The following is a 26,372-nucleotide window of genomic DNA, read 5'->3' on the forward strand; positions in this document are numbered from 1 at the left end:
GACAACCTCAGCATGCAGCCTGACCCTGCACCTGGGACTTGACGGCAAATCTGAGGTGTAGGTGATGTTCCCATTTTACAGAAAGGAAAACTGAGGCCCAGGAGAATTAGGCGGTATAGTATAATGGAAAGGACATCACCTGTAGAGGCAGACAGAACTGGCTTCTAACATTACAGGCTTTGGGTAACTGTTTACCCTCCCCGAACTTCAAAATTCTCATCTGTGTGATGCAGATATTAATGCCCCTCCCAGAGTTGTTGGGAGGATTAAATACAATTAAAGAAAATGATGCACAGAAGACAAGACACTGATACATAGGAGGTAGGTTTTCACCAAGTGTGACTCTTCTTGCTCCTTGCCCAAAGTCAAGCACCTGCCAGGCCACTACGTCACCTGCTGGGATTTAGGGCAGGATCCCCATGCCTCCCTCCTCAGGTCCCCTTGTGCCCGCCCAGGAATCAGCAGCTGGAAGGATTCTCCTACACCTAGGGAGGAGACGGGGGAGGGGGCTCCCCCAGCCAGCTCTGCCCCCCACCTTCAGCCCTGCCTCTCACTGCCTAGCCTGGTGACTCCTCTGCTGTACTGGCTTCCAGCTGACACGCTCATGGCATCCGGAGAAGGGCCAGTTCTGTCCTGTTGCGCTCACAGACGCCCCGACTCCGACTTCAGCCGCCTGGCCAGTCTCGACACTTTAGCCTCTGTATTAACACTCACCATCTGCCCACTGCTGGTGCAGATCCCACCATCTTTCACTAGGAGGCACAATGTTTGTACCTCCTCAGGGAAACCTTACATCTGCCTGCTGGCTGCAGACGACTCTGCCTTGCACTGCTCACTGGCTCTTGGCCCTCGCATAGCATTTGCCACCTCCTGCTCTGCATCCTGGTAGTTTGGGTGTCTCTCACCCTGGGGGCTTCCACTCCCCTCCCCAGGAATCAAGACCCCTCTCCTTTCAGTGGTTTCTCTCCTGCCTCCACCAGGTGGGCCCTGCCATTTGGGGAGACATCATCAGGGGGCCTCTGGTTTGCATCTGACTAACTACCTGGATGAGGTGAGAAGGGAGGGAAAACCCTCTTGGCCTCCACTTTCTCTAATCCAATTTCGCCAACAATAAAGCAGATACGTTTAACCCTGCAACTGGTTGAAACCCAGAGGGAAGAGAAGCACGATTTCCACTCTGACCTCAGCAGCAGACCCAGAGCCCCTTGAGGAAAGAAACTGTTTCTTTCTCATTTTTAGTAAATAAAAAAAAATTACATAGTACTTAATACATATAAAAGAAAAATGCAGCATATCTGTAAGTTATAAACTACAACAATTAACTCTAAGAACTAAATCCAATCTGCCTCTTTCCAAAAGGTAACCTTTCTCCTCTATTTTGAGCTTAACATTGCCTTCTGTTTTTTTTCTGAGCTGCATATACTCTCCTGGTTTCTCTGGGTGGGATTCCATATAAATAATATTATGCTGAGTTTAATCTTCAGTGGTTATAAGAGCTACCATTTAAGACAGACACGCACCTACCCTGCAGTTCAGCAATTGCACCCCTATGTATGTACATATGTGTGTATACTCTGGTGCAGTGATTCACAAACTCACAAACATTTTGGTTTCAGGGCTCTTTGATGCTCTTAAAATTATTCAGATCCCACCCCAAAGAGCTTTTGTTTATGTGGTTTATATCTACTGATATTTACTGTATTAGAAATTAAAGCTTTCTAAAATTTTAGGTGTGTGGCATTGTTTTACATTTTGCAAATCTCTTTATTGTCTGGCTTAATAGAAGACAGCCTCACACAGAAATAAAATTGGAAAAGGAAGGAGTATTTTCTGATAGCATTTTCTGATAATTATGGATATATCGTGCAGCCTCTGGAAAACTCCCCTGCAGATGCCTGACAGAGTGAGAGTGAAAATTATTATGAAACTGTTTTGACCTCATGGAACCCGTTAAAGGGCTTTGAGGTCCTTGGGTCACACTTTGAGAAGCATTGCCTTAGTGAAACATGTACACATATGCACCAGGAGGGATGTACTAGATTTTTCATTGCAGTTTTGTTTGTAATAGAAAAAACTGGAAACACCCTAAACACTGTGCATCAGCAGAAGAATGAATGAACAAACTGTGGTTCATTCACTCAACAGAATATTGTACAGCAATGAAAATACAGCCTCCTTTCCCCATCTTTGTACATGGCAAGTTTGTATATTAACAGAACTCTTGCATGTGGATTCAGTAGTACCTCTGATTGGTGTAGGTTGGACTGCTAAATGAGGCTGTGCACAAAGTAGGTATTTAAGAGGTGAGCAAATCAATGAACATGCCCAAAGACTGTGAATGGAGGGACAAAGCCAGAATCACCTAACTTCCTGTTGTGACTTTTGTCACGTTAAAGTCTCGGGCTGAAGCCTTTTTAATTTTCTGAAGCCCTTGATTTCAGACTAATGATTAAAAGCTAATTTCCTGTTTTAAAATATATTTATGTCACTGCCAACATTCGGCAAACAGTGAGACTTAATAAACACAAGCTTACAGAGAATTCAGCCAACTTATAAAAGATCTTCCCTTTGGAAGTTTGGAAGCACCAGGTTAAAATAAATACCTTTTGTGTTTAAAACTGAGCCTTCATGCTGGAATAAAAACACTTCAAAGCAAAATCTTCCCACACATCTGATCCCCAGTTAAAAGGGAAGAAAGAACCACCGAGAGCTCTATAGAAGCCAAACAGGCTGCTGAAATAATCCTCATCAGCACCAAACCCTAAAGGTTGCAGGGAAGTAGACCAAGGATTCCTATGAATGGAGCAGTATGCCAAAGGGCCCCACCACCACCCCTGCCATCCCCCCCACACACGGGTCTGTACAGTGGACACTTTCAGAGTATATGTGCAAGTGGTAGCATTACAGGGGCCAGAGGTGGCTGAACTGAGAAGGGTTTAGGAGAGGCACGCGTTTCTGACCTTCAAGCACACTCTTATTCATACAGTAACACCCCATGTATCCAGAGGCCCTTATCCAGCAAGCTTACTAGTCTTGAACATAGATTCCACATAGTAGTACTTTAATGTTTTTTGGAGATATCAAATATCAGAAACTTCCCCAAAGATTTTTCCATTTTGTAGTGTCCCTGTGTAGCCAAGGTCACCACCCCAGTTTCTTCCCTAGCTTAGTTCCCAAGGAGCAGGCAACCAGATATGTACCACTAGACAGGAGACTAGTTTCTTCTTCTCAGGAGAAACTTACCCAAGGGAAGAGGCTCAAGGGATTGACAGTTGAAAGTCACCTAAATAAACAGTGGGATCTCTGCTGCCTAGTTATCCTGCCTGAAGCCTTTAAATCAATAACCCTATTCTCTCTCTCTCGCACACACATACACTCACACACACAGATTTTTCAATCAGCTTTTTGATGCCTCCCTCTTAAGGATAAATAACCAAAAATCATACAATTGAGGAAAAGTCTCTAATTTTAAAAATAGCAGCTAAAATAAAACAATGAACACTGAGGAAATAGAGACAGAGAGAAAAGAGGAGAAAAAAAATTATATACAGGTATATCTTGTTTTATGCGCTTCAAAGATATTGTGTTGTTGTTGTTTTAATAAATGGAAGATTTAAGACTTCAGGGAAGGAAGGAACTGCAGATGTGGGAGAAATAGCAAGAGAACTAGAATTACAAGTGGAGCCTGGAGATGGGTCTGAACTGTTGCAATGTTCATGATCAAACTTTAACAGAGGAGAAGCTGCTTCTTCGGGAGGAACAAAGAAAGTGGTTTCTGGAGTTGAATCTACTCCTGGTGAAGGTGCTATGAGGACTGTTGACATGACAACACAGGATTTAGAATGTGACATACACTTAGTGGATAAAGCAGCAGCAGGGTTTGGGAGGATGGACACCAATTTTGAAAGAAGTCCTACTGGGTAAAATGCTATCAAACAGCATCACATGCTACAGGGAAATTATTCATGAAAGGAAGAGTCGATCAGTGTGACAAACTTCGCTGTGCTCTTACTTTAAGAAATTGCCATGGCTGTCCCAACCTTCAGCAACCACCACCCCAATCAGTCTGCAGCCCTCAACACCAAGGCAAGACCTTCTGCCAGCAAAAAGATGACAATTCTCTAAAAGCTCAGATGATGGTTAACATTAAACAATAAAATATTTTTTAATTAAAGCATGTAAGTAAGTTTTAATTAAGGTGTTTCGTAGGCATAATGCTATTGTACACTTAATAAACTACAGTATAGTGTAAACATAACTTTTAGAGAACTGGAAACCAAAAATTTCATTTGACTCACTTTATTGTAATATTTGCTTTATTGTGGTGGCCTGGAATGGAACCTTCAATATCTCCAAGGGATGCCTGTAGTTAATTCTCAGGAAAAGAAGAGAAAGTAATGTATCCATTAAACAACAGGATGCTATTTTTTTTAAAAAAAGGAACATTTGGAAACTAATAAAGAGCTCTTATAATTAAAAATATGATAGCAGAAATGACATCTCAGTAAAAAAGTTGGAAGATAAAATTTAGGAGATCTCCCAGAAAGTAAACAAAACAAACCTCATAACTTTTGGTTGAAATCAAACATTTAAGATGTATTTGGTTTATCAACTAGAAATCATTCAGGAAGACTTTGTTTAGGAAATCAATTTTTCAATAGTTCCTCCTGAATCAACATCTTTCTCAGACAAGAAGGGACTCAACCCTCCCTATCTTGTGTTTTGATTTCCAATAATTATTTATTTCAAATGTAGAGGTATGTATATGGATAGGTTCATAAAACCAAATGTTGATTTCTGGTTAACAAAATATTACTGACTGAGAAATAGATAAGTCAGAAGAAAAAAAATCCAGAAATAATCCCAAGTATATATGTAAATGTAATATTTGATAAAATTGGTATTTCAAACCAAAGAAGAAAGGAAGGGCTAGTCAATAAATGGTATTGAAACAATTGACTAAATACCATTTTCCATTCAGGAAAACAATTTAAATCATACTGCTATAATTTACTCCTTACTTCAAAATAAAATCCATATGAATAAAAAATTCAATGTTAAGCATGAAACCAAAAAAAGTATGGGAAGAAAATATAGGTAAATATGTTTATAATTTTGGAATGAAGTCCTCTCTAAGCATGCCTTAAAACACAGAAACATTAGTAAATTTGGGTGTGTGGAATTTTTCATTTCTGAAAAAGAATAAACATACAAACAAAGGCAAGGACAAACTAATAAAAATAATTACAATGTATATGATAGACAATTGACTACATGCCTTAATATACAAAGATTTCTTTCAAATAAATAAGGGAAAAACCACCCAAATGTGTCAGTCAAGATCCAGTCAGGAAAACAGAAACCATGCTAGATAATTCAAACAGGGAAAATTAATGCATCTGGTTACACAGAGCCAAATTTGGGTAATATACTTAAAATTCATAGCATAGAGGGCTAATCATGTTAATTTGTAAAGAGTATCTACAAACCAAAATGAAAAGACCAACATCTCCATATAAAAATGGACAAAGTATAAGAAAAGAAAATTCACAGATAAGATAATAATGAGTCTCAAATACATAAAAAGATGCTCAATCCTGTTTATAAGAAAATAAATAAAAGTTAAAACTATTATAAGATAATATTTTTCACTTATCATTTTGGAAAAATAAAAAGTCATTAAAAAATACAAGAACTAATTTACAACCATCCAAAATAATTTAAGGGGAAAAAGCAAGTTGTAGCATGGTGTGACCATTTGAATCCCCAAAAAGAAAGAAAAAGGATATATAGTCATACTATCCATATATATATATGTATATATGTGTGTGTGTATATGTGTGTCTGTGTGTGCATATATATATATACACATATATACATACATACAATCTCTGGAAAGGCAGAGAAGAGTGCTAATAGTTGTTTTTCTCTTTAGGAAGGAGACCTGGAGAAAGGGGAACTTATATTTTACTTAATACCCTTTATATATTTATTTCTAATGTGGTAAAATACACATAACATAAAATTTACTGTTTTAACTATTTGGAGGTGTTCTCTTCAACAACTTCTAGTACTTTCACAGTGATGTGCAGCTACAGCACCACCTAGTTCCAGAACGTTTTCATCACCCCTAAAGGAGACCCCATACTCATTAGCAGTCACTTCCCATCAGACCGTGGCAACCACTAACCTACACATAAGAAAATCTCTGCCGATTTTCCTCTTCCGGATATTTCATACAAATTAAATGATGTGATATGTGGCCTTTTGTGCCTGGCTTCTGTCAGTTAGCATGATGTTTTCAAAGTTCATCCAAGTAGTAGCATGTTATCAGCACTTCATTCTGTTTTATGGCTGAATAATATTCCATTGTATGAATAAACCACATGGTGTTTATTGTCTGAAACAACACTTGGGTGGCTTCCACTTTTTGGCTGTTGTGAATAGTGTTAAGTTTTTGTCTGAACATGTGTTTCCAAGTTTTTTGGGTATATACCCAGGAGTGGAATTGCTGGGTCATATGATAATCACCGAAAGCTCTGCAGAGACTTCTGTATGTTGTACCACATTCATGTATTACGTAACCAAAAATTGATTATTGTAACAAAAATAACTAAGTAGAGAATATTGTTTTACAATCACAATTTGGCAGCCCTGAAAAGTCGGTAATATTGTATCAATAAGCGGCCTCACAATGCCTAAAAGAAACTGAAGTGTAGGAAGTGAAACTATCCAATTTTAAAACATGACTCATAGAACCAGTAACTTCAGGCTACAAATGCTCCCCATCATTAAATGTTCCAGCAGCATTGCCCTGGTGAGTAGTGGGAAGGGCTGTGAGAATGTTTTCTAAGGCTTTTTTTTTTTTTTTTTTTTAAGTAAAGCAGTAATTAAAGCTGAGTGCGGCCGTGTGATTATGTTGGTTTGTAGGCTGCCTCTGAGCTCACCGGGAGTTCTGGCTCCTGCAGCACCACAAATGTCCTCTAGGGGGAGATCCCAGGCGAGACCTGAGCCCCCGTTGTTGTGCGGGGATGACCCAGGAGGATCGTCCTGCAGAGCTTTTACAAAGGCAAAGAGAGGATACACAGTGACAAAGAATCCAGCGCTGTAAGGATGTTTGAAGAACATAATTTTCAAGACCTTTATTTTTATAAACAAGGAGACTGAGACCAAGACTGGTTGCTAAGGGTCACACAGCCTTCAAACACCAAGTCTGGAAACCGCGGCTACGTTGCAACTGGCAGTTTGGGGAGAGCGGCTTTCCAAGTCTGATGGACCTGAGTTTGGATCCTTCTTCCCTCCCTCTTTCCGCCCCCTTCTTACTTAAATTCCCACCACAGAAATATGTGACCTAGGGCCAGTTACTTAACCTTTCTGAGTCTGTTTCATTAACTGTATAAGGCGATAAAAATATCTACAAAACTTTGGTGAAAGGAAGAAGTGATATCACGTACAGATAGAACTTTGCTTATTTCATTGTAGGTTCTCAATATGTATTTGTCATGTGAATGAATTTGTCTCCCCTCCCATGCTCTAAAAAGCAATGGTTATGCTGCCCATCGATGACATTTTAGGGGCTTTCTCATATCTAGAAGGTGACCTTGGGAGGGGAAGGAGGTGGTTTTGGGGTGGTAGAGCCATTTTTGTTGGGGTGAAAAGCTCCTTTGGAAGCCTGAGTTAGTTACTGCCCTTCTCTGTTGCCAACACTTGGAGGCCTGCACATCTATCAGCCAGAGCTTCTCAGAGCTCCCAGGACCTGATATTCTCTGCAAAAAGTGGGGTCCCTGGTGAGGCCAACAGAGTCACATCCTCCTTGGCCCAGTTCCTGTCCTGTCTCCCCAAGGATTCAGACAAAAAGCCCAGTTTGGCCACTTCAAGTAATTCTAATCAAAGCTTTTTATGAGAACCGTTGTTTATGCCCAGCTACCCAATGATCATGCATGCCATCAAACGCATAGGAAAAATGTGATGAGAAATTTTATTTGGTTGCATTATGAAATTCAAGTTATGTTTCCTCAGTCTTTGTAATTTATGTGGCACAGGTTTTTTTTTTAATTAGGTAGTAAGTTGTAATTCTCACAATTCTTTTGGAAGGAAGCGGGGCAAGGATGAGCTAAAATATACTTTTGCATTATAAAAAAATGTTGCTACAGTACACAGAATGAGGAAATAGAGAAAAGAAAGAAAACCTCCATAATCCCATCATCCAACCACTGTTAGTATTTTTCAGTGGATTTTAAAAACATTTTTTAAATGTACTTTTCACAAAGGTGTAATCATGGTGACATTCTTATTTTAAAATTTTGGTTTCATTAATGCCTAGCAATGATATTCATTCATTCATTCATCAAGCATTGCCTGCATGCCTACTATGTACCTGGCACTGGGGTACAGAGATGAATTGGACAGGGTCCTGGGCAGGATATTGTTCCTTCTTTTGTCACAGGATTTTCAGCTTGTTCACACATCTGCTAAATGGTGCTGTTCAATAGGCAGAGCCCTCAGTAGGAGAGGACACTGAAACGGATTAAATGTGGGTGGAGGAGAGTATCCGGTGAGAGCAAGGAACAGCAAAGAGCCTGGTGTGGCCAGAGAAAGAGGAGGTGCTCCATCAGGACTTGCGGAGTGAATGAATTGTCCCAGCATGCAGTGCGAACACTCGGTATCAGTCCTTGGAATGCCAAAGTAGCTCTCAAATTGCTTCTCCCTCTGTCTGCTTCCTTCTGGGTTTTAAAAAATACTACATATGCCGATTTTTTTTTATTGAAGTATCATTGATATACAATCTTACGTTGGTTTCAGATGTATAACACAGTAGTTCAATAGTTGACTCTATTACTAAATCCCCACCCCCTCTCAGATGTTATCCTCTTGAAATCTCTGAACAGTTTTGAAAGCTCTCCTTCCTTCCACTGTCTTCCTCCAACCTTGCTTTCCATTTAACATGACTTTGAGTTTTCTCTCTTCTGGGTCACTTGCAGAGTCTCTGCTCCTGTTGGTCTGATTTTCCCAGTGCATAGAACTGTACCCAGCTTAATTAAGTGTTCAATTAAAGATCTCTTGGATGAGTAAATTAAGTTTCCCTAATGAGTGTCACCAGACCTCTTGACATCCCCCTTCCTTTAGCCTTTCCAGTGGTCATACCCAAGCCGGCTTCATTTACTTGTGCTTTTTTTTTTAACCCACGTGAATTTACTGTCAGTCTTTCACTCAGTCTGTTCCTTTCCCTGGGAGGGGTGCCAGGTGCTATCTCCCAGGGGTGTCTCCTTGCTGATCTTTTAGGGAAGGAGAGGGAGAATGCCTGCCTGTCTGCCTTCCCAGCACTCAAAAGAGCAGAATGATCAAGCCCATGATCTCATGTCTTGGACCTCCTCCAACTACACCCCAAGATTCCATCAGAGTGTGAATCTATTCGCCCACCCCTGCCTCAAAGGAATGAGAAACTAAAAATCAGGCAAGGAGTAAGTTGGGGCTCAAATGTGAGGTTATAACAAGTAAAATTTACACTTCCTAGTCAAATCCAGATTTATTCTTTTAGCCATGTGGTGACACCTACATCATACCACACCAAAATGTCTTCATCGGTGCTATTACAAAGAAACAGGATAAAAACCCTGGACTGGGGGAGGAGTCCTGGGTTCTTCTTCTAGCTTGGCATCTCTTTTACTAATTTTAATTTATTATCTTCAGCTTTATTGCGGTATAATTTAAAAAATTATAAGATACTGGAAGTGTGCATTGTGGTTTGATATACATGGACATTGTGAACTGGCTTGGCCTCTATAGGTCTCTGTCTCCTTGTCTGTAAAAGTTGGGATAGGACTGGAGGATCTCCAAGTCATTCAGGTGTCAAGATCCTAGTCCAGGCTCCTATTTGCAAGAGGAAGGCTGCCCATAGCACCTAAGTCTTCCCACAATGACCACTACTCTAGAAACTAGTGTCACCACCACTCCCACACCCACAGCTCTGCTCCAGCACTGGGACTTCGATTTTGGACAGGTTGGTGAGGATGGTGCACAGAAGGAAGTAGATCAGCTTATTCAAAGGAGCTCAGCCCTGAGAAAAGCTGATGACTCTGACTTTCAGGAGATTGAAATATATCAAGATACCTAATTAATAATGCGCACTGAGAACCACAGCTGCTAAAGGGAGCCTATTGCTCTGCTCCCACCCCACCCTTCTCCACCCCACTCTGTCTCCTGTCATCCCTTTGCCATTCAGGATGGCTGTTCCTGGAAACCAAGATCAGATCAAAAGTCTGTACGGCAAGTATGAGTGTCTCCACGTTAGGAGGGGCTCCCTGGCCCTCTGGAGTCCTGCCCTCTTGGGCTTCTGTTCCCCTCACCCCCAATGCCAGAGACATACTGGCCAAATTCCTTCGAAAGTTGAAATTTCAAAGTTGCCTTTCCCATCCTCCAATTACTCAGGCTCCCATTTCGGTATGGAGATGGCTCTGGGGAGGCTTTCTAGTAGGTGCTAACATACTAAGTGAGACTGGTGGAGCTGGTTTCCAGAGCAGTGTCTGACCTCTTTACCTGGGAAGGGTGGGGCCCTCCTCCTGCAGGGCCTGGGGCTGCCAGCTTCGTGCTACCTTCCTCTCTTTAGAATCTTTTCAGTCTCTGCCATCCTCTGTCTAACCAGGCTCAGGGTGCAGGGAGGTCATTTTTGTCTTTGAAAGCCCCAGATATATACTCCAATGGGTCCAGAGCAAAAGTAAGAGTTTCGAAAGTATGCACAGGATAAAGCTGGTGACTCGTGTTTATTAGGAACCTACTTTATGAATGGCAAGAATTACATGTTCTACACACATTATCTCAATTATTCCTCAATACCTGATGAGTAGGCACTATTATAACCTCCATTGTTCAGGTTTTGGACCTAAGAGTTTCAGAGAGAGGAGGTCACTTGCTCAAGGTCACAGAGTTATTAAGGGGTGGAAGTGCACGCAAACTCAGTTCTGTCCAAAGCCAATGCTCTATCCATCAAGTCACTGTACTCAAGGGCCAAACATTTATTGAGAACCTACTATGCGCAAACCCCAGGGCCCAGTACTGTGAAAAATGAGCAGACGAATGAGGAAGAGGTAGCTCTTGCATTCCGGGAACGCAGTTTCTAACGGGCAGTGGTGTGAACCTGACGAATGCTATTCCAGGGCAGACTGAAGTAAGTGCTATCTCCTTGGTACAAGCAGAGTCCCGGGGAACATGGATGAAGGAGAGAGCTCAGCTCACACCAGGGGTAGGGGTAGGAGAAGAAGAAGAAAGAAGGGAGGGAGGGAGTAGGGAAGATGGAGGAAGAGAGAGAAAATATCAATGAGATGGGCACTGGGAAGACTTTTTCTAGAAGACGAGCTTTGTGCTGTGCCTTAGTCAGTGGGAATTGTTCCACAGGCTGGAGTGTCCTGGGCAGGGCAAACAGCCTGAGGGAGAAGCCAGCATGAGAGCATTCAGGATCCGGTCAGCAGTCAGGTCCACGTGGGGTGTAGAGAGAAGCAAGGCTGACAGGTTGGTCAGGGCCAAATGTAGGGGAGCTTTGATGCCAGGGAAGCTGTGGGGGGCTGCTGTAATCTTCAGGTAGAGCACAGGCAGGATGAGGCCTTTGTGTGGTTCCTCCCTTCTTTGGCCACCACCTGCTGCCAGGCTGGCCACTCAAGGGGGGACATGAAAAAGATTGGTTCTGGCAGTGGGAGCTCCCCCTCTTGCACAGGTTGAGCATAAATCCCCTTCAAGGCCTATGAGAAGAGCTCAGAGGAGGGAGTGGCCTGATTCTTTTTAGGGGGTGCTATGGGAAACATTGAGAGTCCTCGGGTGGGCAGGAAGGGATGGTGGGCACGGGCAGCAGAAATGGAAAGGAAACACATTCTGGGACCTCAGCCAAAGCAAAATAAGGGCCCTCACCCCTTACAAATTTGGCTCATTTCTGACTTCGAAAATCCTTTTTAAGGCAGTACAGATGAATTTTTCTTCCGAGCATAATAAAAACTCAATGAATGTAAGAACCCAATTGCTTTGATGTTTAACTCATTAGAATTGTTTTTGACTGAATTACAAGAAAAAAGAGGTAAATGACCATAGACAAGTTACTGTCAGAATGTCAACCATAAATACATCTGCTATGGACACCACAGGCAGAACCAGCAACTTAAGCAGAAGATGACTCAGCCTTGGGCCCATCTGAGCAGTGGTGGGGGAAGCAGGCTAAAAGCTGGCTCCACCCTTTTGTTTTTAGAGGCCGGAAGTCTGAAGAAGAGCTCATGGTGTCCTCCTCCAATATATAATTCAAAAATTTTAAAGTAACAGAAATGAAGTGTGAAATAGAAAAGTTACACATATGCTACAATTCAACTACATTCTCTGATTCTTAACTTCATTAGAACTGATCTTTCTCTTTTTTTACCTGCTTTGCTGATTCCTTAATCAGTCCTGCCTTCACAACCTGCCACCACATCCAACAACCCACATTACAAAAACATTTTTTGGGGGGGGGGAGTGTCTTGAAAATATTTGTATTTTTTAAGAATTCCCTGTTGAAAAGGAGAAGATGTTAACATTTCAAGGCAGCAGAGTGGAGGTGGGAGGAGTGGAGGTTGAAAGAATGAGGCTCGGGAGATGGCCTTGCTTAAGGAACTAAGCAAGTTCCTTAGTCTCTCTGGGCCTCAGTTTTCTCATTTGTAAAATGAGGAAGAGGAAAAGAACAGTATCCCTCCCATAAGGTTGTCCTGAGGATGAAATGAGCCAACACACAGACAGAAAGCATTGAGAAGAATGCCTGGCACATGGTGAGTCTCTAAAAGAGATGAAAAGTTATCACATCTCACCTTCACAACAGCCCAACGGAGGATCATCGTCCCCATTGTAGTTAGATCCTGTGATGCTCAGAGAAGGTAGGTAACTTGTTTTAGGACACACAGCTAGGAATTAGCAGGATTGGGTGGAAGTCTAAGCCAATTTGGTCTGACTCTAAAGACCCAGCTCTCTCCCTCCCATTGTAGTGGCATTTTCCTGAGGGGGGAATTCATTAGACTATCATTTTTTTTCTTTACTTCTTTTTAATAACCAGCGGCATACAAAACTCTAAAGGGAATAAAAGGGTGTACAGTTAAAAGTAAATTTCCCTCCCTCCCTGCTCTTCTTACAGCCTGTCTCCCTCCCCTGAGCCAAGAGCTGTTACCAGTTTCATGTATGTCCTTCCAGGGTAAGCTCTAGACAGACCTTCTCACTGTTAAATACCCATTTCTTTTTTTTTTCTTAAAGCCAGTTTAATATAATTCCCTGAGGGCCTCCTATGTGCCAGGTACTCTACGCTGCGGCTACTGCTGCCTTTAGAGGGCTCACTGGCTTGAACCCAGAGGTTATTTATAGAGGGACCTGCCATACTGGCTACTGCATTCAGTGCTCTTCCCTCTGTAGCCATCTCCTTCCTCAACAGAGCCGTACATACTGAGCGCAGGAAAGGATGCATGAGGTGCGTGAGAAAACTGTTCTCTAACTTGCCGTTGTACAGACTCTGGCAAGCAGGAGCACCCTGGCGTCAGGGAGCTGGCCAGAGGACTGTGGGGTGCTGGACTGTGGGGTGTGTGTCACCTCTCTGGCCCAGTTTCCTCCTCTGTGGAAGTCCTGACCCTTGCAGCTCTTATTTTGCCCTAAGGGCTTTTAGGAAGGGTCATTTTCCCTGAAGCCTTGCTGCTTCTGTCTCCATTTCCAGCCTGAAAGCACCAGTTGCTCCACAGGTAACTGAGAAAGGCCAAAAGGGCTCTGAGGCCTTTTCCCTCCTCCACCATTGTTCTTTGGATGTCAGTAATGTTAAATACCTCTTTTTTTTCTTGCTGCTGCCAATTTGTACTGCGGTCTGCCACAGCAGAGCTTTCTAGATGATCGAATTACAAAATATGCTCATAACCTTTGGTGTGATTACATAAATGCATAAATTATGGGTTTTGGTGACTTCAGAACATGGTTCTTATCTCAATGCATGAATCCCTGTTCTCTCTTTCAAACATTAAGTATTTGGCTGAGGCAGACAGAGCAGGGAGTCCCCATTTTGGAAGCAGCTATTATTGTTCCCATTTCATAACAGCGGAGGTCAGGCTGCTGGCCTCAGGCCACACAGCAGGCCAGCGGTGGAGGCAGGATCCCAGCCTGATGGGACCCAAAGCCCCACTTCTATCTAGTGCATTGGGTACCTCGCAGAGGGGTCTGGGACTATGAAAATCTATGTTTTGGATACTTGAGAAATTTATTTTCTGATTAACTGAATATTCCAGGTAGCTGAATTATCAGGTCAGATTCAGGTTAAGAAAGAAGAGGGGAAGGCAGAGATGGAAGTTCTCCAAGTCTAGGATTCTTTTTCCCTTTACGATTCTACTCCTTAAAGTGTACGAGCCTCTCCCTCTCAGTGGGTTGTGAGCTCTTAAAGGACACAGTCCCAGGGATCCAGGCATGATTAAGGTAGTGGGAGTCAATCTGCATACTCATCCCTGCCTATTTGTTTCTAGGTAGGTATGCATTACGGTTTTAATTTGCATTTCCCAGATGACTAATGCAGCCAAACATCTCATAAATGTTTAATGATTGTTAGTTCCTTTCTTTACTCTGTTCTTATCTCTTACTTTCTGCATCTTTGCACCCTTGAGCCTCTCCTAGGATCTGGCGAAGTGCATCCCTGATAAGATGCCAGTGTTCTGGGGATCCAGATTTCTGTGTTGGCAGTTCTCTATTACAGAGAGTCAGCAGCCCTTCATGGTCTGTTTTCTGCCTACCTTGCCAGCCTCATCTCTCAGCTTTCCGTCTCCTTCCACGTGACTCTCCAGCCAGAATGGCACTTTCAGATCATTTCTGAGCCTTGGAGCCTTTGCAGATACAGTTCCCTCACCACCCGAGACACTGTGACCCCCTCCCTCCCATCCCACTTTACCCGGCTAACTCTGAGGTATAATCAAGTCTCAGGTTATATGTCAGTTCCTCCAGGAAGCCCGGCCTGATGCTTCTCCCACCCCCACAGCTTGGGTTAGTTGCCCCTTGTTTGTGGCTAAGCAACATCCTGTACTTCCCCTCCTAGCACTTATCACTTTGTGTTGCAATTGCCTGTTTGCAGGTCTTGTTTCTCTTGCTCTTTCCTTATCCCTTTGAGGATGAGGCTTTGTGTTGTTCACTTTTATATCTCAAGAGCATTGAGCATCAGTGACATTTGTTGAATGAACCATCAGACCCAGATTCCTTTAACAGGACAAAAATCTAACCTTCTGTACCAGCTATTACAGAATCAAAGATTTCAGGCCATCATCCTCCATCTTCCACATCAATCTGCCTCTTTGACATGGTCTCAATGAAATGCACATTTATCAAGGGTCTACTCTATATGAACTTCCAAGACAGGCTCTTTACATGTGAAGCCATTTCCACAATTAAAAGGCTTAAAGTTCCTTATCTAGACAGCACTTTGAAACTCAGAGGTTTTGAAGTCCAGTTAGGCAACAAATAAGCAAGGGGAAAGGAGTGACATTACAAAGTTTTCCATCTTGATGATGGCCAAAAATGTCAATAGAGGAGGACCTTGTGCAGCACCAAGCTCTAAGTCCCTGTATATTCAGTGCCTGTGGCAGGAGCACAGAAAAGATTTGTTCAATAGATGAATGAATGATTGAAGAGAGAACACAGAAAGGGCTGACTAGAAACCTAGGAGACCCTTGTTTCTTTCTGGGCCTGACCTTATATATTTCCCCTATTTCCTCCATGTGTTGATAAATAAAACTGGACACTGAAGTATTTTTGTCTTGGGCAGCTGTCCACAGTGGCAGCCAAGGCTGCTGCTTGTGATTTCTGCTCAGACTCCATTGACTAAAAATGGCTACATGTGGCTGCAAAGGAAGCTGAAAAATTTCTAGTTGTGAACTTAGGAGGAAAAGAAAACAGATTTGGGGTGAAGAGTTAGCAGTATCTGCCACAGGGTAGGAGGACCATCTTTCCTCTGCCTGTGTCCTGGGGTGGCCATGAGCTATCACGGAATCACTGGATGCTCATTCTGGAAAGGCCCTTGGGGATCATTTAGTTCAACCCCTTGATTTTACAGATGGGAGACTGAGGCCCAGAGAAAGAAGTGACTCCTTCACTGCAGAGTTGCATGGTGGTAGAGCCGCCCTGTTTGGCTTAATCAGTCAGTGCTTTAAGCAAGAAAAGCCCATCCCCATAAAAATGCTGTGAAGTTCACATTTTAATGATAAAGAAAAAAGCATTAAAAACAATACAATTTAAGATGTTGATGATGTAAAGATTGTTGCAGTGTTACTGAACCTAAATGATTCTTTCTTTAGGTACTCGGAAGGCTCTTCTGTGTGCTATGGTCCCCAAGAGTCGTCATCACCAGGAACTTCAACTACCCCCATATAATACTGCAAAATCCTTCAGACGACCGTGTTTGGGGTGAAACTCTACCAACTTGGATAAAAGGCCAATTACTAAGTGCGTAAATGTGTACAACTATTTAACCTTTTTGAGCTTCAGTTCTTTCATCAGTAAAATGGAGATAATACCTACCCCTCAAGTTTGTTGTAGAATTAAATACATGAAAGCCACCGTATCTGACACCTAGTTGGGATCCAATAAATGTCTCTATTCTTACGTAGTTGAGGTTCTTTCTGTGAATACCTAGGGGGCCATTACACCTAGAGATTAGTGTAATCACTCTCAAAAGGTGAGTATTTAATCAACAAATACAATGTTTTTTAATATCTGTAAATGCTGAACTAGGTGCCTAGGATCCGCAACGGAAAAGCAAAGCATCTGTTCCCAAGGGAGACTGAAATGTAAACAGAAAATAACAGCACCCTATGACAAGCTGCAAGGACAGAATGAGAGATGGGGGCAGCAGGGATTCGGGGGTGGGGAAATGCGGGAGGTGCGGGGCTCTCAGAAGTCCGCCTGCCTGTGTGGCAGGTCCTCCCTTAGGAGGTGATATGCTTCCTGGGGAAGGAGTAGGAGCTGGCCAGGTAAGGGAAAGAGGAGGGGGAGGACACAGGCGTGAGGAAGCACATTTCTATAACGAGGCAACTATTTTAGGTATTGCAGGAACAGGAAAAAAAAAGATTTAGCGAAAGAGAAGGTACATATGGCTGACGGCAGTGGGTCTCAGACTGATTTTATCTTGCCCGTAATGGGGGGCCATTGAAGATTTTGGGCAGAGAGATAATGCGATATTAGTGAATGGACAAGTGGGAGAATGACACGGCCGGTATTCCCGAGGGCAGGCGCGAGGCCACGCCCACCTGCCTTCGTTCTTTCAGTCGTTCAACTGATAGTTACTGAGGGCCTGCCACGTACCAGACTGAATTCCAGTAGCTGGCAATCAGGCAATGGACAGGATTGGCAAGGTCTCTGGTTTCATGGAATAGACTGACACTATATAAACGAGTGAAGAAGCAAGGAAGTATTAGGTAAGTGCCCCTTGGAAAACTAAACCAGTGATTGATTCCCGGAGCCGCTGCTCTTCACTCCCTCCCCACCTTCTGAATGCTCACTAAGCCTTCTCTAGGTCTAACTTTATTTTCCCAAGGTGGTTTTACTCCTAGGCAAATAGCTAAAGTAAATAATTAATCCAAATCTCTGGGTGCTTCCAATAAGCTCTGTCTGAGTGGGTTAGTCAGAGCTAGTCTTCTCCAGGGCCTGGTGAGTTTATAATCCTTGCTTCGGGACCACCGATTCTTCTCAAGTCTAAGTAAGGCTAGGAGGTCACGACAGCCTTGAGACATCTCATGATCACCGTTCCAATGGCAACGTATGACCCTCTCCCCGTTCACCGCCCACCCGCATATATACATATCCTTTGGAAGAGAAATCTTTGAAAGTATGGTTGAAATTGTGCCTTCCTCTCCTCTGACAGATGCACACTTTTAAAACACATGGCAGTTTCTGGCAGAACCGCTCCCCCCGCCCTCCCCACCCGGGGCTCCGGTGAGCAGCTGGATGGGGAATCCCCTCCGCCGCGCGTTCCGGGCGCCGCAGCTGGAAGCTGGCTCAGCACCACCGGGCTCACTGGTGTGTATGTCAGAGCTCCTCCGTGCCAAACGCATGCGGGCCAAGAACCAAAAAGCAAGCCCTGTATTACATGTAACTGAAGAAACAAGGGACTGGAAAAGCAGATTTCTCACTGTGCCTCTTGGTCTTCCTCCGTTTGACACATTTACTCACCGAGAGATTAAAAAAAATTTTTTTTTTATTATGAAAACTTTCAAAAAAAACTTTCAAATTCCCTTTGTTTTAGGGCAATCTAGTGAAAGCCCCAAGAGGGCCTCTCTGATTTTGCTCGACTTCTCCGGACCGCCTGATAGTAGTCATAGTTTGCCCTCAGGGGACAATAGCAGTCAGAAACAATTAAATTAGGGCCCTTGCTTGGAGGGGGTTTTATTTTAGTAGGAAGAGATGAGACTAATAAACGTCAGTCTTTTCTCTTTCTCTCTCTCCCTCCTGTTTTTTTTAAATGTCAACTTACACTTTTCAAGATGCTTTCATATTCCTTATGCAGTTAAAATAATGAATTCAGTGCCAAAAGAAAATTTAGAGATGACCTGTTGCTGGCACATATTAGGCACTTCCTAAACACCTGTCCATGGTAGACATTACTAATCGATCATTCATTCATTATAGAACAGTTATTTATTGGATACCCTCCATGTTCCACATGTTATGTTAGGAATACAGCAGGAAACCAGACAGACTTGTTTGCTACCCTTATGGACCTCCAAGGGGAAGACACACATTAAACAATTAAACGCATGAAACGTGATTTTATAAGGCTCCAGTGTGGGGGCAGACAAGGGCATCATCACACACCTGGAGGTAACCTGGGGGTGGAGCAGGGTCAGGAAACATCTCCCTGAAGGAGTGATGTTTAAGCTGAGGTCTAGAGGATAAGGAAACTGAGTCTCTGCGAGGGTGAAAAAAGAATGGTAGAATGGAAATCCGCAGGAGTCAGGACATGCTCCATGGCTAAATGAGGCAGTACGGATTCTAAATGGGTGCCCATGTCCAGAGGGAAGCAGGTTGGCCCAGCCCCGCCTTGAAGGAGTTGGTTGATAGGAGGAGAGGACTGGAAGAGCTTGAGCAAAGGTCAGATTTATTGTTTATCCACTCCCTTCCTAGGGAATTATGCCCTCACCTGCTGCCATTTTAAAAAGCTATAAATTATTTGCTACCTACTACTGGGTGACAATTCTCATTATCACCTTTTTTTTTTTTGCGATGTAAGTATTATTTTTCTACTTTCACAAATGAAGAAAAAGACTTGGGAGGACTAGAAACACTTGCTAAAGTTGACCATCAAGTGGGCAACAGAGTTAGGATTTGACAGCTGCCCTTTCTACAACTCCTGTCATGAAATTCCCAGACTGGACCTTGTTCTAACAGCCATTGACTAAAAATTGAAAAGCGACAGAACTTTGATTCCGAAATACTATTGAGGGAAAGGTTCTGTAGAGATGACCCAGGTGAGTGGACACCATTAGGCGGAGAAGTGTGCGGAAGAAACCAAGTCATAGAGGGGGGGTGTGGAGGGCTGGGGAGGCGAGAAGTGACGGAGAGCGAGTCCTTGGGCTGCTCCAGGTCTGCACCGCGGGGAGGTGCCCCGTTCTAACCACTACCCGGCCCTGCCCAGTTAATCATTTCCTGACCTTCCTTCCTCCTAGCGTCCTGCCGCAGGATTGCCACATCAGCCTCCCTCCTCCCCCTGCTTGCCTCCTGGCCCTGTTGCTCCTTTGCCGGGTTTTACTAGAAGCCCCAACTTTCAGGCAATATTTGTAATAGCCCCGGACGTCCTGCAGGCCGTGACCCAGAGAGATGGAGGGTAATGCCTGCCCAAGCGGCCCCTTGAGACTCGCCCTATCACCTTTTTTGTAAAGACGTCAGAGTCGAGGATCCAATCTTCGCACGGATTAACCAATTAGACTCGGTTTCTCCGCGAGGTGAAAAAGGGGACGGTAATAATGGCTGATAAGGTGGTGTGAGGTTTAAATGAGGTATTGTGTTAAGTGCCTGGCTAAGAGACAGTCATAGGTGTTTAACAAATAATAGATCTTGTCCTTTTTTATCAGCTGGTAACCTGGACCTCGCGCTAAGCAAACCCAGGTTGCCTACCTTACATAAACTTCCGCTGGTGGGTGAGGTATGAAAGTCCGGCCACGTGCTCGAGGTGACGCACTTTGTGAGTAACAGTGACAGGATTTGAACCCAGGTTCATGGGCGCCCCTGAGTCCCCAGCCACTCAAAACTCATGGTGGCGGGCCTAGGTCAAGCGTTCTGAACCTAGAACCGGGTCATGTATCGCACGTGCGCAGGGCGCAAAACTCTAAATCAGGACTGCCCTGAAACCTAGGCATCCCGCTGGGCTACCGGGGACCAGGTCCTTAACCTCTCTGAGCTTGTATTTTCATGTGCAAATGGAGGCTATAGTGCCTGTCTGTCCGATTGGTCCTTAATTTTCTTCACTTTCCTGAGTGGCCAGATTTCTACCACAGTGCAGTAAGACCACCACACAACACGCAGAATCAGCCTTTTCTAACCGCGAGCACTTGCTCGCCCGCCGTAAATGCAGTGGACCAGCCCAGCGTGCCCAGGCTTGGCGCCCCACCCTTCCCGGGGTGGGGAGAGCCACGACCGCCCCGGGCGGCGGAGTTAGGAAAGTCACTTCCAAGCGCTGCCCGATTTAGGGCCACCCACCAGCGCGCGCCCGGTTCCCACCCGGCTCGAGCTGGAGTGGGAGGGGCCTGGACTGGGGGAGGGGCTGCCCAGGGGCGGGGCGGGGCTGGCCTGGGAAGACGGAAGCCCTCAGCTTGCGGGTGTCGGTAGAACCCGGATTCCGGAGTTTCACATTCTTTGGAGCGGGATTTCTGAACACGGCCGGTGGGAAAACCCGGCGCCCGGAAGCCTTCGCTTTCTTTGACGCAGGGGCTCGGGACGCAGCAGCCGTCGGCCCAGCGCCCAGCCAGGAACGACCCCAGACGGAGCCTTCGGAGTTCCTCTGCCCCCACCCCGCAGGGTCTCAGAGCTTCGGTCCTCCTCGCCGCTCTCCTCGTGGCCATGGAGTGTCCGCACCTCAGCTCAAGCGTCTGCATCGCTCCGGACTCAGCCAAGTTCCCCAACGGCTCCCCGTCGTCCTGGTGCTGCAGCGGTGAGTGCGTCCCCGTGCGGCCCTGCCGCGCACCCGAGGCCCCGGCTCCGCGGGGCCTGCCGTCTAGAGGCCGCGGGCGGCGGGCGCGCGGACTCGGGGAGGGGTGAGGGCAAGCCGGGCTCCGCAGCTGGGGAGGGTGCGCGGTGAGGCGGGTGCAGCGGGTAGAGCGGCAGCGGCGGCGGCTCCTTTGTTTCCCGCGGCCCGACGGCGCGGCCGGCGGGGGAGAGGCCCGAGAGGGGCGGGAGTCCGCGGGGGCCCCGAGCGCGTGGGGGCAGCGGCGGGCGGGGACCCTGGCCCGCGGCTCGTGCCTCCGCCCCGCCCTGAGATGCCTGGGGGCTGTGCTTGCCAGTGTCGCCGGGTCGGGGGCTGTGGTGATGGTTGTTCGGCCCCTACAAGGTGGCCGCACGTGTGGCGGGGTCCAAGCTGCGTCCCCTCCTCGACCGGATGGGAAAGCGCCACTCTCGGGGCTCATCTTTGTCCGGGCTGCCGGGCGCGCCGGGGCCCTTCGCCGCGTGCCCGGCGGCGTTTCCTTTCGCTTCTCCTCAGGCTCGGGCCATTCGATCCACTCTGGGAGGGATCCCCGAGTCCGGAGAGGCTCTCGGAACTCTGGCGGCCGAGGTCGAGTCTTTCAGCAGCCAGGCAGGGTGAAGTTTGAAAACAGGCTGCAGGCTAAAAAAGCTTGGGAGACTGAGCCAGCAGCTGCTTTGGAGGGGCGCTTGAGTTGCCTTTGAGATTTTGTGGGTTGTCTGAAATTGCGTTGGGATTCCCGAGTTCATGTGCTGTGGAACAGTTAGTGGGCTTATGTAATGCTTTTGCGTCGCCTAAGCATCTTAAGTCCTTATGCCGGGCCCCTCGGAAGCCCCAGTGCCCTCTTATTGTCTGCTCTAGCGACTTAGGATCGCACCGGCCACACTGCTTTGATTACTTCCTGGTAGGGCCCTGGTGCCGCTGCTAGTGTCTTTGTTTATTAGCTTCGAGATGATCAGTGGTAGTTTGGGGTGTAGTGTAGAATCTGAATTGTGCATTTCAAAAATCTTAAATTCATTTGAAAAAACATACACAGGAAAACAACAATTGTACGACTTAGCTGTGTGACATTTCTTACTGTGGGCCGGAGCTGGGAAGATAGCTTAGAGAATGTGCCTCAACACTTTTGACAGGTTACTTCGTAAATGGTGATTATGTTCTTGGTGGAAAACGTAGGTAATGTCACAAAGAAAAACGTGCGAACTCTAGGCTAAAGACTAGAAGTAACTGCGGTTTCCTGGAGCTGTCAGAGGTTTGATGGTGTGCTTGCCTATGTAAAGTCATATTATCCTTTTCAGCTTGAATCCTTTAAATATGAGCCGGTTAATAGGTTTTACAGTGCAGTGTTGCAATTCTTTTATTTATACCAAAAATTGTATAAATTTTTTCTTACCTACTAATGTGTCTTATGTTTTCCATAGTGAATGTTAAGTATTGAATGAAAATAAGGTGTATCGAATTGCTTTACAAATTGTTTGGTGGTGGATTAGCCATAATTGTGGCTCTAGTTGTGGTGCTCCAACTGTCACTTTAAAGTTTCTTTTTTTCCATGAGATCTGAAAAAAAAAAAAAAAGACTAAACGCTAGGAAAAGCGTTCCTCATGAGAAATGATGAAATTGCTCTTGCTCATCTGTAGTAAACACAGGGATACAAAGCAGACAGTTAACACACTCCTGGCTCCTTCTAGGTAAAATCACATCAAATTTTAAAATGGCCTCACTGGGCACATGCAGCTAAAAAAGGAAAAGAGCTGATGTAAGTGGTAGATATCCTGTTGTGAGTCAGCCTTGACTTTGTCAGTCAGGGAGTCCACGCAACTGTAGAAAAGAGACGGAAAATTAAGTATCTCTTGAGAAACTTTAGTTAGAAATGGAGCATAGCTAAGAGACTTGTGCTGATAACAAGAACAAATTAATATACCTAGCCCTAAGAGACCCGTGATCTCTGTCCAACGGGTAGGATGGCATCTGTGCATCTTGCAGCAGTTTGTCTCTGACATTGCTTTGTGAGGGTGGTTCTGGTCATGTGCTTGGATTTGTAGAACCGATAAATCTAGTTTCGCAACTTTTATGTGGGTTTTACCCCCTTCTGTCCATATTCTGTGAATTGAACGTGTTTCATGTGGGCCTCCCATTTTGGCATCCATTCACCAATACAATCTAGTATTACTGTATTGAGCTTGATGTTGTCCTTGCCTGTCTCTTGTTTCAGGGATTAAATGATTAGTAAATCTGCGAGTCCTTAACTAATTTATCATCTTGGAGAGTTATGTATTCTGTTATGTATTCTCCAACACTCTTGGATTTCTCTTCTTTCTTTAAGTAGGGACTCGAAAGGGTAGCTTATGTTGAATAATGCTGTGACGAAGTATTGAGTCTGATTACGTTCTTATTAAGGAGGGGAAAATCCCTGCTTTGGCACTGGGATAATAGAAGTAATGCCCTTGCCTTGTTTTCTTTGGGAACTTGCAGTTACACCACAGAGAAACAGCCTTAAGGCAGCCAAGCGGATTGCAAAAGACCAACATCCTAGGCGCTATTAGCCAGCAATACATCTTTGGACAAGGAGTTTCCTTTGAGCAGCAGCTTCATTATGTCATCTGTTAAAAAAAAAAAAAGGGTTCTACTTCTTCACAGGTTGCTGTGAGGATGAACGAGGTAATTTTTGGAAAAATGTTGAGAAACTCGTTATTATTCAAGTAATAGGTGGTATTATAGGTCAGAACATTTTAAAATAAAAAGGACTCTGAATATTTAAATTTATAAAACCCCTTAAATAGGGCCCAGGACAGACTGGCTTTATGCTGAATTATGCTTTACAAGGAGATATATTACTCAACAAGATGAGATGGTATAAGAAGTAATTATGCTTCAGAATTAACCTGAGCTTCTTATCTATGGAAGGCACTGTGTGTTTGGTTATATTATGTACTGTAGTGGTTCTCAAACTTTCTCTTCCCAGGAGCCCTTTACACTTATTGAGAACCCAAAGAGCCTTTGTATGACTTATATCTATTGACGTTTGCTGTACTAGAAATTAAAACAAAAATTTTAAATATGTATTTATTAGAGCATTAAAAAATAACAATAATCCATTACCTGTCAACATAAATAATAGTTTATAAAAATAACTATACTTTTCAAAACAAATTTAATGAGAATGGCATTTTACATTTTTGCAACTCTGTTGTCTGGCTTAATAGAAGACAGCTGGATATTCATATCTGCTTTTGTATTCAGTCTCTTCACATATCCCACATCACATAGCCTCTGGAAAACTGCATGCTTGTGAGAGAATGAGGGTAAACAATATAAGTAACATCTTAATATTATTCATGAAAGTAGTTTGACCTCATATACTCCCTGAAAGGGTTTTGGAAACTCTCAGGGTTCTAAGACCACACTTTGAGAACCCACTAGTATCCAACTATAGTAATTGTTAAGGACACCTGTTCTTCTCAAAATCATTTAAAAATATTAGAGAAATCCTTAAGGCTAGCAACATTTTATGTCTTTGTGGAATCTTAGTGTTTTTGTAATATTTTAACTGGAACAGATCATGGGGTCTAGTCCCTTGCTCTCAAAAAAGTTACAGTCTAATCTAGTTGGGGAGAGACAGGAAGCTAACTGGTTAGAAGATAAATCCATGTTGTGGTTTAAGGTAAATGTTGAAAATAGCTATCTCCTAATAAGGTAAAAGCTGATTTATATGTATCTTTGCTAAAGGCATTCTTGTTTTAAATGAAAAAGTTTAAAATAAAAACCAGGGCATTTCTCTCAAGCTTTTTCTTACGTGCCCATACCAGATACTATTTTCAGAAGCTGGAGGCTTGGGCATTTCTTATTTTTGTGGGTAAGAGAGTTGAACACGTGGCAAAAGACAGGGAAAAAAACCAGACTTGTTTAAAAAGATGCCCTGAACACAACTGTTTTAATAACTAAGGAAAGCCAAAGACCAAACGTTTGGACTTGAAGGGTTTGGATTAAATAGCCAGTTAAATTGGATATATTTTAATAGCATATACATGAGAATTGTTCCCTGATTAATTCTTCAAAGACTTGAGAATGCTTTAAGTTTCTAGTAAACACTTGCCCTCATATTACTCTACCCAAGAAAAATAAGTATTGATCAGATAAATGTTCTGCAGTTATGCATGGACATTGGTGATAAACCCTTTCTTTGAAGGAACAGTTAATAGGATGAGGTACTGATTATTGATTGCTTATCAGTGGTACTACATTTGTAATTAGTGATAAAGGTGAGAGATCACCTTGATGGGGGATGGGTTATTTTGTATCATATTTCTCTTATAATGTGTATCTAAAGAAGACTCTTGTATGCCTTGTCAACTGAATTTTCTAGATAGAATCAATCATTTGTTCCTCTTTAGGTCAGTGCATTTACTGCTTTTTAGTAACACTGTATGAAGTATTTATTAAGTGTCTAACACTTAGTAAGACACTCAGTTCCTTCATTCATTAAGCAAATACCACTTTCTTCTATTTAGATGGTGACTAGAATGGCCTTAAACTTTATGTCGAAAATAAATGTAAAGTAAGTGAGCCTCCCCATAGAATGCTTTCACCAGCCTTCATTCTTTTATTCTGTAAGGTAAACTTTGAGCAGATGACCACTTGCAGTGTTGTTACCACAATGAATTTGTATTCTTTTCACATTCTGTGTTTATAGGAGGGCAGGTGGACATTTTAGTAGTAAATGTTAATGGACCTGTTAACAATCATTGGACAGGGATACTTTTTCACATAAATTCTGAAGATTAATATTTGAATTTCATATGCTTTTCAGAAGAATTTAAACCTTTTTGATAATATTTGTTAGCTTAAGTCAATTATAATTGCCCTTAGTTTTTCAGCCAGTATTCTGCCCCTACCCCCAGAACCTTAAAGCAGCTTAAAGTATTTACAAAGTCTCTGCATAATTGGTAGTAGATGTGGAAGACCTGGAATCAGGATGTGCTCCATGTGTTTGAAGAAGCTGCGGTCTGGGGACTGCGCGTGACATTTTGCTGTTGTGAAGAAGTTTTGACACATTGACCAGAAGTCATTTTCTTAATAGTATTCTTGGTAGTATACAAAGAATATCATTCTTGGGCTAAAAGCAGAAGAAAGGATGAAATTGAGGAGAATGTGAACTCTTCGTTTCAGTTTCCTGTTGTTCATTTATTCT

At 43.7% G+C, this 26,372-nt stretch overlaps 1 protein-coding gene across 4 annotated transcripts in view; it reads left to right on the top strand.

Moving 5' to 3' along the window:
- The first annotated feature begins 20,807 nt into the window (after positions 1-20,807).
- USP3 (ubiquitin specific peptidase 3) overlaps positions 20,808-26,372 on the top strand; it is a 92,042-nt gene continuing 86,477 nt past the window's right edge. Inside the window, exon 1 of one of the 4 annotated variants that reach the window (XM_036903102.2) lies at positions 20,808-21,157. In XM_036903102.2, the coding sequence (XP_036758997.1) occupies positions 21,067-21,157 (91 nt within the window). In that variant the 5' untranslated portion in view covers positions 20,808-21,066. Of the gene's footprint in view, positions 21,158-21,244; positions 21,261-26,372 lie in introns of those variants that run through there. The other 3 variants (XM_036903103.2, XM_057488875.1, XM_036903104.2) reach the window with 3 other exon arrangements.

This window comes from Manis pentadactyla, chromosome 11 (assembly GCF_030020395.1).
Source record: "Manis pentadactyla isolate mManPen7 chromosome 11, mManPen7.hap1, whole genome shotgun sequence".
NCBI classification, from domain to species: domain Eukaryota; kingdom Metazoa; phylum Chordata; class Mammalia; order Pholidota; family Manidae; genus Manis; species Manis pentadactyla.